General features: G+C 41.9%; 1 protein-coding gene across 1 annotated transcript; it reads left to right on the top strand.

The window, feature by feature from the left end:
• Positions 1-6,076: 6,076 nt before the first annotated feature.
• On the top strand, positions 6,077-7,559 carry LOC147250834 (uncharacterized). The gene is made up of 4 exons (XM_086222652.1): positions 6,077-6,311; positions 6,852-6,896; positions 6,982-7,113; positions 7,226-7,559. The coding sequence occupies exons 1-4, from the start codon at positions 6,156-6,158 to the stop codon at positions 7,322-7,324; spliced, it is 432 nt and encodes a 143-aa protein (XP_086078778.1). The 5' UTR covers positions 6,077-6,155; the 3' UTR covers positions 7,325-7,559.
• The last annotated feature ends 6,233 nt before the right edge of the window (positions 7,560-13,792 follow it).

Raw genomic sequence — 13,792 nt, 5'->3', positions numbered from 1 at the left:
CCGAACAGCGTGAGCGTAGTCGTCAGACGGTTCTTGACTCGAACCTGTGGTAAAACTGAACTGAACTGTTGCTGATTTGATCACAGGTGCCATCCTGATTGACATGATAGTGATCTATCGAAAGGACCCCACCCCCAACCCTGTGAATAACATGAATAATGTAGATCAGAGCCATCCCTGTATGTGTCACCAAGTCGGTGTCATCAGAAATGCAACTTCCATCAACACACAATCTTTCACAAGTTGACCAAAGTTTCTTGTCCTTCCTGTCATCAGTCTCGGGTTTACTCACATTTCCAAACCCACCAAGTGAAGATGAAATCAAATATCTTTCGTCAGCAGCCACTGGGAGGTGGTTTCACCAGAAATATTTCCAAAATGAGCAGGACATTTTTTTCTGCTAAAATAGAAGCAGGATATGGTTTGACTGACAACTCATTTAAGATGATTGGCAAGAATGCCAGAAATCATCTCATCAGTATTCAAGTTTTGTGTGTGTGTGTGTGTGTGTGTGTGTGTGTGTGTGTGTGTGTGTGTGTGTGTGTGTGTGTGTGAAATTTTGAAGAGAGGAAAGAAAATGCTCATCTATGAAATGTAATCCAATACAACAGCACTGCCGTGAATTTATATGTTCCTTAGCAATTTTGGGTTTAAGCATTGAGCTAGTTGGTGGTGGTGCTACACACACACACACACACATATATATATATATATATATGTATATATGGAGGGCTGCACAATGGTTAGCAGAGGTTAGCACTGTCGCCTCACAGTAAGAAGGTTCCCAAGCACAGGATCTTTCTGTGTGAGTCTCCATGTTCTCCCTGTTCCTGTGTGGGTTCTCTCTGGTACTCCAGCTTCCTCCCACAGTCCAAAGACATCAAGAGGGGACGAGGCTGATTGATACTCTAAATTGACCGTAGGTGTGACTGTGAGTGTGAATGGTTGTCTGTCTCTATGTGTTGGCCCTGTGATGGACTGGAGACCTGTCCAGGGTGAACCCCGCCTCTCGCCTGAAGGCTGCTGGGATAGGCTCCACCCCCCGCGACCCTTAACAGGAATAAGCGGAAGACAATGGATGAATGGATAAATATACTTCATATATATATATATATATATATATATATATATATATATATATATATATATATATATATATATACACACAGTATATAAGTTACTAGTTGAAGCAAAACATGTGTTCTTCAATTTCCAATCCACCTAAAAAAGGTTTGTGTCTAGTTGCTCAAGGACAAGAAGGTGATGTTTAAAAAAAAAAGTAGGCTTTAAAATGAGAAAAAAAAAAGAATGATGTCCACTTTTTTTTACCATGTGGTTAAAACAGTTGAATGAAGTAGTGGTCACCCGGTATGAAACAACGCATCAATGCAGGTATATTGAGCTGAGACATTCCTCAGCATTCTCTCGCGTGTGACCAGAGTGACAACTCACTTATCAGCACTTCTAATCTATACATACCTAAAACTGACATAGGTGTTATAGCTCAGAATAAATTGGGGCGTTTGGTTTTTGTAACTGAGGGCAAATGTGGATTTCTTTTTCCTGTTAGCCACTACGTGTCCTTCTATAAAAAAAAAAAAAAAGTCCTCCACTGAGTGGAGGAACTGTTGATGTTCCTCTCCAGTTGTCACCCACAAACTCATTTTACTTTCCATCCTCTGATGGTGTTGTGACAAGGAGCAGTTGAACTTCCATGATGAGAGCTATGCTGCAACTGCATTCACACATTAGATACAATATGAGTCATATAACACTTCTAAAAAAACCCAATGCATTGCATTTAATCTCTTTAAATTGTATCTGTCTTCTTGTTTCCACTTGGGAATTTGCAGCCCAGTTCTAGACAACCAGAGGCCGTGCCGGTCTAAGACCCTGTAAATGAGAATCCCCTGTCTGAGGGACTTTCCCATGATTTATTCACACCTGGGCTAGTGTGCATGGGTAAATACACACATCGATGACGTATTTGGAACATGAAAGTACACGCAGTGTTCAAGTACGAAAATGGGTATTGATATTTAAAACAATCGGAACTAAGGTTCCACTCCTCATGGCACTCTACGTCAGATTTTTTTAAGATCCATATACAGAAACACATACTTTTATCTTCATCTGTTTCTTACCCACTTACATACTTTTGAATTTGAATTGATTGACTACACTCCACTAAGGCAATACTGATCGTCTGATCACACTGTAGCTACATTTAAGGAACCAGTTCCATTGGCACGAAATTTAGTGTCATGTTCTGTCATATTAGAGGACACCGTAGTCAACCTTCGTCTCTCCTAAATTGATCGTTTTATCAATCGTGCTACAGGCACCTTACGAACAACATTGGACTCTATTGCACCTTTAAAAAGGAAAACTATGAAACAAAGGAAACAGGCACCTTGGTACAATTCTGACACCTGACAGCTTATACAGAAATCTCAAAAACTGGAGAGGATATGACGCTTCTCCAAACTGGAGGAGCACATACAGTCTGATAGGATAGCCTTAAAACTTTTAGGAAAGTCTTTCCTAAAACTAGAGCAGCCTGCTACTCAGCATTAATAGAGAAACACAAGAAAAATCCAGACTCTTAAGCACTACAGTCAGTTATGGTGTTCCACAAGGGTCTGTGCTTGGACCAGTCCTCTTCACTCTATATCTGCTTCCTCTAGGTCACATAATAAGGAACCATCCATCCATTGTCTTCCGCTTATTCCTACATTAAGGGTCACGGGGGGGCTGGAGTCTATCCCAGCATCAACGGGCTAGAGGCGGGGTTCACCCTGGACAGGTCACCAGTCCATCGCAGGGCCAACACATAGAGACAGACAACCATTCACACTCACAGTCACACCTACGGTCAATTTAGAGTATCAATCAGCCTCGTCCCCTCTGGATGTCTTTGGACTGTGGGAGGAAGCTGGAGTACCAGAGAGAACCCACACAGGAACAGGGAGAACATGGAGACTCCACACAGAAAGATCCTGTGATCGAGCCGGGACTCAAACCCGGAACCTTCTTGCTGTGAGGCGACAGTGCTGACCACCGCACCACCGTGCAGCCTAAAAAAAAAGGAACCAGTCGATTAATTTTAATTGTTATGCAGACGATTCACAGCTGTACTTGTCAATGCAACCACATGAAACAAATCACCGGACTAAACTGGAGGCCTGTCGAAAGGAGATAAAAACATGGATGGCCCATGATTTCCTTTATTAAACTGAAAAAACTGAAGTTATTGTGCTCGGCCCAAAACACCTTAGGAACACCTTATCTAATGAGATAGGTACCCTGGATGGCATCAGCCTGCCCCCCAGCACTACAGAAAGGAACCTAGGAGCTCTCTTTGATCAGGATCTGTCCTTTAACGTCCACATTAAGCAAATCTGTAGGATTGCTTTCTTTCATTTACATAACATCGCTAAGATCAGACACATCCTGTCTCAAAAAAAATGCAGAAAAACTAGTCCGTGCTTTTGTCACTTCCACTCACTGGAATTCCTTCGTATCAGGTTGCATCAATAAGTCCCTAAAGACTCTCCAGCTGGTCTAAAACACTGCTGCCCACATATTAACTAGAACTAGTAGAAGAGACCATGTCTCTCCTGTACTGGCTGCTTTGCATTGACTGCCTGTCAAATTCAGAATTGAATTTAAAATTCTCATTCTAATATACAAAGTCCTCAACAGTCAGGCTCCTTCATATATGACAGAGCTCCTAGTCCCCTACTATCCAGCTAGAACCCTTTGCTCCCAGGATGCAGGGTTACTGGTGGTTCCTAGAGTTTCTAAAAGTAGAATGGGAGCCAGAGCCTCCAGCTATCAGGCTCCCCTCCTGTGGAACCGTCTCCCAGTTTTGGTCTGGGCACAGACACCCTCTCTACATTTAAGAATAGACTCAAGACCTTCCTTTTTGATCAGGCTTATAGTTAGGACTGCTTAGGCTGGCCCCTAGATATGCTGCAATATACTTAGGGCGCGTTTCCACTGGCTCACTTTGGCTCAGGCTGGGTGGGATCGGCTCAGTACAGCTTGGTACAGGTGCGTTTCCACTACCATTGGGTACCACTTCAGCATGGGTGGACTCACCAGCTGAGAGTTCGCCGCCGTAATTTGTGTGTGAGACAACAACAACAATGGACAACATGGAGGCAGTGTTATGCCTGTTGCTCGGTCAGCGGTTTTTGCTTAAACTAAAAGTGAGGGAGGACAGACTGGCAAGGCTTCAACAGGAACACCCAAGAAAAGTACAAAAGACTTTACCAAGGAATTGACCAGTATTCTGCCGAGGCCAAGATTAGAGTTTATTGCCATTTGTACAGGTTAAAAAACAATATTAAACAAGTACATTGGAATTCTTGTGCGTGATCCTGAGTCAGCTGTAACAATAAAACCCTATCCTCAAAAAATATAAACTTAGAAAAAAAACACAAGGAAAAAAGAAGAACAACGTGTTATATACAAGGTGCTAAAATATACACAAGAAATATAAGATGTGTAGGTGCAAATGTTGCAAAATTCACTGGAATTTAACTGTCAGGGATATTGCAAAAGTGCTGCACATAGTAAAGAAACAGTGAATAAATACAGAAAATGAATTTGACCTGAGATTGTTAGATATATTGCACATGGATGGAGTAGTCATTGCACATAGGGTATTGCATATACAACAATACATATCAACAGTGATATGAAGTAGACGACGTAAGCGGGTAAGTTACTCAGTCAGCGCTCCACTATGTGTTCACATCACATTTTAGTCCCTGCTCGGCTCGCTTGGAACCCCAGCGGAGCAGGGACCAAAATGGTAATGGTTAGTACCATGTCAGAGCCAGTGGAAACGGGGCCTGACCCAACCCGACTCAACCCGAGCTGAAGTGAGCCAGTGGAAACACGCCTTAGACTGCCGGGGGATCTCCCATGATGCACTGGGCTTCTCTCTCCTCCTCTCTGTCTTCCTGTACTCACGTGTGTTACTAACTTGTCTTTTTCTCTGGAGTCTTTGAGCAGAATCCTACAAATACCTACAAAACATGATGCATTTTCCTCGAATTGCCTTACGTGTAATATGGAAGATAATGTTGTTTTACCTATGTATTGTCTTCAAACTCATAAGGTATCAACATGATACAATTTGGGTCACACAGTCTTGCTGAAAGCACGCTGCACTTTCCTCTACTGGAGCACAAGTGCACACTTCAAGTACAATCATGGCTGCGTGATCAAAGGGCACACAAGGACAGCACCTCAGTTAGATTACTAGCTTCTAAGCCTAGATACCTTTATGTGTCTAGATAAATTTGTTTCATATTGAGTTTTTTTTTTGCATCATCTTTAAAATATATCATCCGGAAGACTTTCTATTTTATATTTAACCCTAACCCTAACCCTGGTGAATAAACTGCTAGCAAGTGAAAGACTACCCTGACCATGTCCATCCATCCAGCCATCCATCCATCCATCCATCCATCCATCCATCCATCCATCCATCCATCCATCCATCCATCCAAATAACCATTGTCAAGTGCTTATCCTGTTTTAGGGTTGCAGGAGGACAAGGAGCCTATCCCAGCTGTCATCTGGTGAGTTACATAATGGAGTCACCAGTTCATCAGAGGGCCACATGTAGAGACAATCACTCACATTCACACCTAAAGGCAATGTAGAGTCCCCAGTTAACCTAACTACATGTCTTTGGTGGGAGGGAGGAAGTCCAGGAAGTCATAATCCAATAGGATACCTCAGAAGTGATTAAAAGCATCCTAAAGGCACAGTTATTAAGTATTCAGCCACCTGCATTTATTCAGGTATTTCTCATCTCATACCCATTACCAGGAGCCATTCTAATTTGACAGTTATTGATGTTTTCCTGGGTTTTTCATGACTAGCAGGTTCATTTTGATTTATCATCAGATTAAGAAGTGAGAATGCTGCTGAACAAGCTTACTGTGCAACTTGCATATTAAGAGGGGTTGAGATGACATCAGTAAGGCCGACTTCCTTTTCATCTTCTTGTATAAAAGAACAAGCAGATGATGGTCACACCAGTGATTAGATTTAAGGCAAGCAAGAGCTGTTGAGGAAGAAAGAAACAGAGAGAGTGTGTGAGAGAGAGAGAGAGAGAGAGAGAACACAGGAGTATGATGAGAATGAAGTTTGTGCTTGCCCTTATTGTTCTGTATCATTTCTGCTACAACAACTGTCTTGATGTTGACTTCAACTTGAACATGGAGATTATAAACAGTCTAGAGAAACTCATCGAACTTTATGGAAGCAAAAGTCTGAACATCACATCTGTAAGTATCAAGATTGTTGTGTCAACTCTTGTTTTCATTTTGACGCGAGTGCTTTTAACACTGCCTCGCATGATAAGAAACTGCGCTGGGATGTCACACACTTTGCTCTCAGTGTTGGGTTCAGTTTTAAAATCTCAACTCCTTCAAAATATATTGGATAGAAGGATATTTGTAGAACTTTACAATAAGAGTGGCAATAACACCTAATCTGTGGTTGTACACTTCAGGAAATACAGGTTGGGACTTTTTGTGTGGACTGTCTGCACAAAAATCTTAAACTCAGCAGGGGGGCGAGCATCCAGTTTAATCATTGTAGCCTTGCAGATCGTGTCCTGATGCACGTGCTTGTTCACAAACCATTAACCTGTCAGTCAATTTTCAGTCGTACTTCTATGTGACAGACATGCAGTTAGTGTTAGTGTTAGTTAATAGTGCAACTATTCTCAGCCTTTACTGCCAGTCATTTACTAAATGCAATATTTTTCTAAAACTTGATATGGACAATATGTAATCATTACAACATGTTTTCTGTCCCTACAGCCTGACACAATGCGGAGGCCATCCCGAGATATGTGCAAGAATGCCGTAAGTATTGCATCTGCGTATTGATCTTGTTTTGTTAAATTCATTTTGCTGGATGTGGCTACAACTCGCCATTTTTCCGCTGCAGTCCGACTGTGTTAGCATCTTCACCGGGGAGCTGTTGCAGTTTCTTAACAATGTAACAGTCCATAAGAGGGAGGAAAATATCCTCCAAGAGCTCAAGGACAATCTCCTTATTCTGAAACCTGATCATCCACAGGTGAGCCATCAAAAAGATGAACAAGTGATTAACAGACTTGCTGTATGGTTGCTGCATCAATTGTAGGTGTCAGGTTGAAATGTGCAGGCTTAACTCTTTGTTTCTCCTTCAGGTTAACGACAAATGCCGAATGGAGGCGAACAATAAAGGTTCGTCACCTTTCATGCGGTACCTCATTTTTCTTCAAAAACTTAACTCATCGCCAAAGTAATCAATGCAGCCCTTTCCACTGAACCCGGAACCTTCTTGCTGTGAGGCGACGCTGCTAACCACTGCACCACCGTGCCACCCTTTTAAATTATTTATATTTATTTATTTACGAATCTATTTATTTATTTTATTTACAACTATTAATTTACACAGACGTTTTATACAGATAATGTATTAGTAATGAAAAAAGTTCCATGTGAAATTGTTTTTTCGATCCCAAAAAATACTGTTTTCAAATAAAGATACATTTTTTAACCTTTTGCATTGAAGTGTTCTGATGATTTATGCCTAATGAAGAAAATCCTGAATGAATCAGCAAAACTTTCACTTGTAAAACTCCCCTATCCTGTCACTGCAGCAGGGAACGCAGAGGAGGAAGAGGAGGTGACAGCAGATTTAGAAGAGTGTAAAGTTCAAAGTGTAAGATGTCCTGTGATGCATGACAGAGGAAGTCATAGCAGCAGAAGAAAAAGGAAACAGAGACACAAAGCGAGAGAGAGTTAAATTGTTTCTTTGCCTCTTATCTTCACGATCATTTAGATAGGATTGAGTGTTCACATTTCTTGCCACAAAATGAACCTTCATAGCTATGTACACTGTAAAAAAAAAAAAAAAGAAGAAGTAAACACTGGCAGCAAAGTTTCCAGATGGATAATCTAAAATTACAGGAAATAACCATATCACGGAAATACATGCAATAGCCTTTAAAAACACAGAAATCATTTTACGGTGAAATGAATAAAAATACAGTATACAGTTGATAAATGCCAAATTTACTTTTAAATAACATACATATCAGGTCAAAAAAATTAGAATTAGAATTTTTTTCAGGGGCTGCACGGTGGTGCAGTGGTTAGCACTCACAGCAAGAAGGTCCCGGGTTCGAGTCCCCGCTCGATCACAGGATCTTTCTGTGTGGAGTCTCCATGTTCTCCCTGTTCCTGTGTGGGTTCTCTCTGGTACTCCAGCTTCCTCCCACAGTCCAAAGACATCAAGAGGGGACGAGGCTGATTGATACTCTAAATTGACCGTAGGTGTGACTGTGAGTGTTAATGGTTCTCTGTCTGTATGTGTTGGCCCTGAGATGGACTGTTGACCTGTCCAGGGTGAACCCCGCCTCTCGCCCGTAGATGCTGGGATAGGCTCCACCCCCCCGCGACCCTTACTAGTAAGGAATAAGCGGAAGATGACGACGGAAAACCAAGCAATATACTTTACAAATACCCCAAAACTAGCTACATTGAAGGCCAACCCCTGTGAATTCAGGGTATCCACTAATGATTTCACACAAACACACAAAAAATTCTGAATAGGTATATTCAAAAAGAATGTCTGTAAATTTAGAATGTTCAGTAGTCCTAATTCATGAACTGAACAAATATAAATTTTTCATGTGACAGAATTACAGCTGAAATTCTTGCCACTTGCAAAACACCAGCATGGAAGCCTTTAAGTGAAACAGCATAGAAGATGGTCCTAGAATATCAAAAGTCTTTCTGAGTCAGAGAGTGACGTCATTGGATGTCGCTATGATTCTCCAATGAAATAATTGCAGGTTGATAATTACAAGGGAAATGACTCGCTGGATAAGAAGAGGATGATTCCCGTCGACAGTAGCACCGTACCAGAAAATAAGAAGCAAGGGCTTCTCCTATGGCTCTATACATTTGGAGTCTGAACCTGTGGATGTGGAAGCACAATGAGGAAGAAAGATGACATGCACAAAATGTTCCAGGAAAATGAGAGGAATGAAAAATAAATAGGAAAAATGACCATGTCTGGTAAGACGCCCAACCCCTAACAGAAGAATGGCCCCTCTCCTTCTCACTTACTGGCATGAAGACACACCTCGAGCTCCTGACACGTGTGCACTTCAACGAGGGATTTGAGGAAGTCATGGTCACAAAATTTGCCGGTACTTGAATACTTCCATTTCCATTTCTTCCACTGGAGAAGTCAACCATAGTTACAAAACAGAGAGCTGAGATCCAAGATGGAGGTGGACCGTGTGGGGTGGTTGATGCTACTGGCATACATCAATGAGGATCGTGCAAGAACGTTCCACGTGGTCAGCAGCACATGCATTGCTGTGGAGGTTGAGACAGAACACCTCTCACCCACACCATGCGTCGTTGTGTGTGGTAAGTGAGAGGCGACAGAATGTGCCGACAGAGGCATTGAAATGGATGGTTTTACTGATGGCTTTTTTCACAGGAGAGAGTCCGATTGTCTGTATCAGCATTTATGGTGGCAGCGGACCAGGAGGTCCTCATCGATAAGGTGAAGATCTTCACCTATGCACTGATTGGCATGTTCATCTGTTACTTCATCTTGGGAAATTTTAAAGATACATTTGATGATGTGTGTGTGTGTGTGTGTGTGTGGGGGGGGGGGGGCACAACATAGAAAATGAGCAGAGTAGGTAGCAGGGGGAGAGAGAGGCTCTCAAATCCTGTCATTTTTGGGGAGTTTTTGCTTTTTCTATATTATACAGGAGTAGCTCTTTGCCCCAGAAACAGCCATGTTGGAAAGCTCTCAGCCATACCCAATTTATTTTGGAATTAAAACTGAAACAAAAAACTTTTAACAACCCCAAAAACAAGAAACCACTGTGTTCAGCATTATTCATACCCTGTTTCCACAGTTGCAAAGCCTCTATTTGTAATAAAAGTCTCCAAATTATTCCTGTAATTGCTCACAAGTTTAGTACAGGAGTCCTTCAGAAGTTTTGACCTCTCGGGGCAAAAGCTTGATCCATGAGGTTGGAAGCCTTCCTTGCTGCAACCCTTGTCCTGAGCTCCACCCATAAGGTCTGTAGTGGGGTTGAGATCAGGACTTTGACTGGGCCATTCCAGTAATTTCACATCATCGTCCTGAAACCATTTCTTCACCACTTTGGCCACATATTTTGGGTTTTTGTACTGATAATAAGTCCAACACTTCTCCAGTCTCTGCGCGCAAAAAGCTGAATCTTTATTTCATCTGAAGACTCAATGGTTCCGGAAACACCTGGGCACTTACATCTGACCCTTCTCCTCTTTGTCCTCAGGGATAGAACGAGTCAGAGGGTTTAAGATCCAGCTCTTAGTGAGTACTTAGCACCGACAATGTTGAATATTGAATGTGTGGAATGTTGAAAGATATTGTTGATGTCGAATTACTGGTGATTGTCAGTCAAATTGTAGTGTAGGGCTTAAAAAGATACTCTTCGAAGAAAAAGGAAAGTAGAGCACCAGACAGGACACAAATACAGGACCTGTCATTCTTTTTTTTTTTACTTTTTAAATCTAAAATGAGTAAATAAACAATACAAAACCCAGCTAGTCTCTCGTCCTGCCTACAAAATAGTATAATTCAAATAAAGATTCAAATAAAGATTCAGATACTGAAATGTTATTTCATCAATTGCAATAAATGACGACATGCAGAAGATATCAACTTTTTAAATGATCTATCAGAATAAATCCATTTATTAAATAATCAATCAGAATAAATTAATTAAATTATCACTCATAATAAATCAATTAATTGAATAATCAGTCGTGATCACAAAATATACGAAATAACAAAAGACAAAATCAGAACGAACAGAAATCACATTCACAAAGAAAACAAGTGAATGGTTAATATGGAGTCCAATTCAGTTCAGTTCAGGTATGTAAGTGTGTGTGGGGTTGTGTGTGTGAGGGAGGAGATGATTGAATTCAGTCCATATTAAATGTCCAAAAGTTCAGTCCAGGGGAAAAAGAGGGTGTATGCATATGGGGTGGTTGGGGAGGGAGCAGGTGGAGGTATGGGAGTCATGTGGGGAGGTTTTTGTTATCTAAGCGTAGCTTAGGAAGGGAATGGAGGAAGGAGAAGAAGCCTGGAGAGTGACAGGCAGGGATTTGAACTGACTGATTCCAGCCAAGCCAGCTATGTTCACCAAGTGCCGCGCCAAAAGGACATTCACTGTCATTTATCACACTCCAGGGCGGCTTTTTGGGTGGGGGTAGTTAGAAGTCCCCTATACAACTTCACTTCTCTGTGTCCTTCTCCATACTTTCTTTGTCTTGATTACCCGTGTGCCACACTGCACTCCATCCATCGTCATCTTCCGCTTATTCCTACACATTAAGGGTCGCAGGGGGGCTGGAGCCTATCCCAGCGTCAAGGGGCGAGAGGCGGGGTTCACCCTGGACAGGTCGCCAGTCCATCGCAGGGCCAACACATAGAGACAGACAACCATTCACACTCACAGTCACACCTACAGTCAATTTAGAGTATCAATCAGCCTCGTCCCCAATTGCATGTTTTTGGACGGTGGGAAGAAGCCGGAGTACCGGAGAGAACCCACACAGACATGGGGAGAACATGCAAACTCACACAGAAAGATCCCGTGCCCGAGCCGGGACTCGAACCCGGAACCTTCTTGCTGTGAGGCCACAGTGCGAACCACTGCACCACCGTGCAGCCCCCACACTGCACTCCCTGCCACAAAATTACATTACGAAAGACGAAAACAAACGGAAAAACAAAAACCTGTCACTTCACCTGCAGCTAGATGGCAGCATCTGCAGCCAATCAAACTTGAGGCACTTCGTCATGCTCACTAAGGTTTTTCCCTCCAGTCTAGATTCTTGCTTGTGTTGTATGTCGCTTTGGACAGAGGCGTCTGCCAAATGCCTCAACAAATGTTTACGATGGGATTTAACACATTTCTGCATCAGAAAAACAAGTTTGCTGTAAAATGCAAGTTTAGTTGATATGATTACAAGAAGCTGTGAGGAATTTTGGACGTAGTTAGTTTTTGTTATCGCACTCTAAAAGGTGCTGATTTGTGTAGCAATTCAAAATTAAATGGTGAGTGGCTATTGACTTGATATTGTCTACTTATCCCATTTGTTGGATGGTGAGCAAGTACAAATTGGGAAAAAGTCAAAAACTCCTCAAAATTGACAGGGGTTTATATAATTTTGGGCTTAACCCGACCGCATGGGGCTGATTAATTATGAGATCACATGAGAAACAATCTCATCAGTTTTCAAGTGATGTTTTTGTTTTTTCCCTGTTTTAATGTCCTGTAAGAAGACAGAGGGCTGATGTAGTTGTTGCCACAGCAAGACTGTCAGCCGTTAGTGTCACTGCTGCTCTGACATATGTTCGATGTCTGAGCTCTTCTTCTTACCAGCCTCAGCTCTCACATCCGTTCGTTGATGGGATTATTGAAGTTGACGTGTGATAAATGGTTATAGACAGAAGTATTGTTTTGAATGCGAACTCTCCTGAACCGTTTGAATGGGCAACTTCTCAAATGGTTCTGTGAAACGAACCGCTTGAAGTGTCAGCTTAAATAGAACCAGGAGAAATGGAGAAGATGTGACTGAAGTGCAGCCCCTGCGCCTTAGAAAAGAGCTAAACCTCAAACACTGAGCAAACTGACTCAGTACAGCACTTCACTCCCTTTTTCCTTCAGTGAAATCAAAATGGCTTTGTCAAGTGACAGAATGCATTCTGTATTCTCTCTGTTTTTGGAAACATTGGAACTTGTTTGTCTGTATTTGAATGGTGTGTGTGTGTGTGTGTGTGTGTGTGTGTGTGTGTGTGTGTGTGTGTGTGTGTGTGTGTGTGTGTGTGTGTGTGTGTGTGTGTGTGTGTGTATACTTGCTTTTTGTTATCTCTTGGAGACCTTTTCTGATATAAACACGAACCTTATCAGGACCCCTAGTCCTCATGGGGACCAAAGACCGGTCCTAATGTGGCAGAACTTAATTTATGAACACCTGGTCAAAGTTAGAGTGAAGGTGTAAACTGCAGTTAACTTGAGGTTGAGGTCAGGCATCAATTGCTTAGGGTTAGGATATTCACATGAATGGAAGCCAATGGAATGTCCTAATAAGGATATCTACGCAAACCTGTGTGCGTGCGTGTGTGTGTGTGTGTGTCTGTGTGGTGTGTATGCTTCATGTCCCTGTATTTTAATGAATTATTATTGTTTTGCTATGGATCGTACTTGGAATGAAAGTTTCAGATCAAAAATCTTGGTTCTGGTTTTACTGGCCACAGAAACCTTCTGCTCACCTTCACAGGCTTCTACAACACCCCTGCTCCCCTTGCTTATCCTCAGTTGAACTCCTGACCCTCGCCACATCACACAGCAGCACGTAGGCCTTTCTACTTATTATATATGCTTACTGGACCGCGTCTCCTGTCTAACGTTTAACTGGTTTCATCCGTGCTAAGGTCTTTAACTTGTAAGACCTTGAAAGGGCTTAATTTGGCTTTTCATGAAGCTTTAACATCCTCACCTGTGGGTCTGAAGCATAAACATCTTGATTTGCAATCGCACATATTCATGAACAATTTCATACATTCTGTCAATCTGCAGATTATTCTCTGATAATACTGAGCTGTAAAATATTAACAGCATAATCGACAAAAAGACTTAATTAACAGACTTAATTTTACCATGACATGTTTGCCAAGTTTG

The sequence above is a fragment of the Aulostomus chinensis genome, chromosome 13 (assembly GCF_037954235.1).
Source record: "Aulostomus chinensis isolate RoL2024-O1b breed Wild chromosome 13, RoL_Achi_v1.0, whole genome shotgun sequence".
NCBI lineage: Eukaryota > Metazoa > Chordata > Actinopteri > Syngnathiformes > Aulostomidae > Aulostomus > Aulostomus chinensis.
Note: the sequence above shows the minus strand (reverse complement) of the source record. Positions and strands in the feature narration are given on the sequence as shown.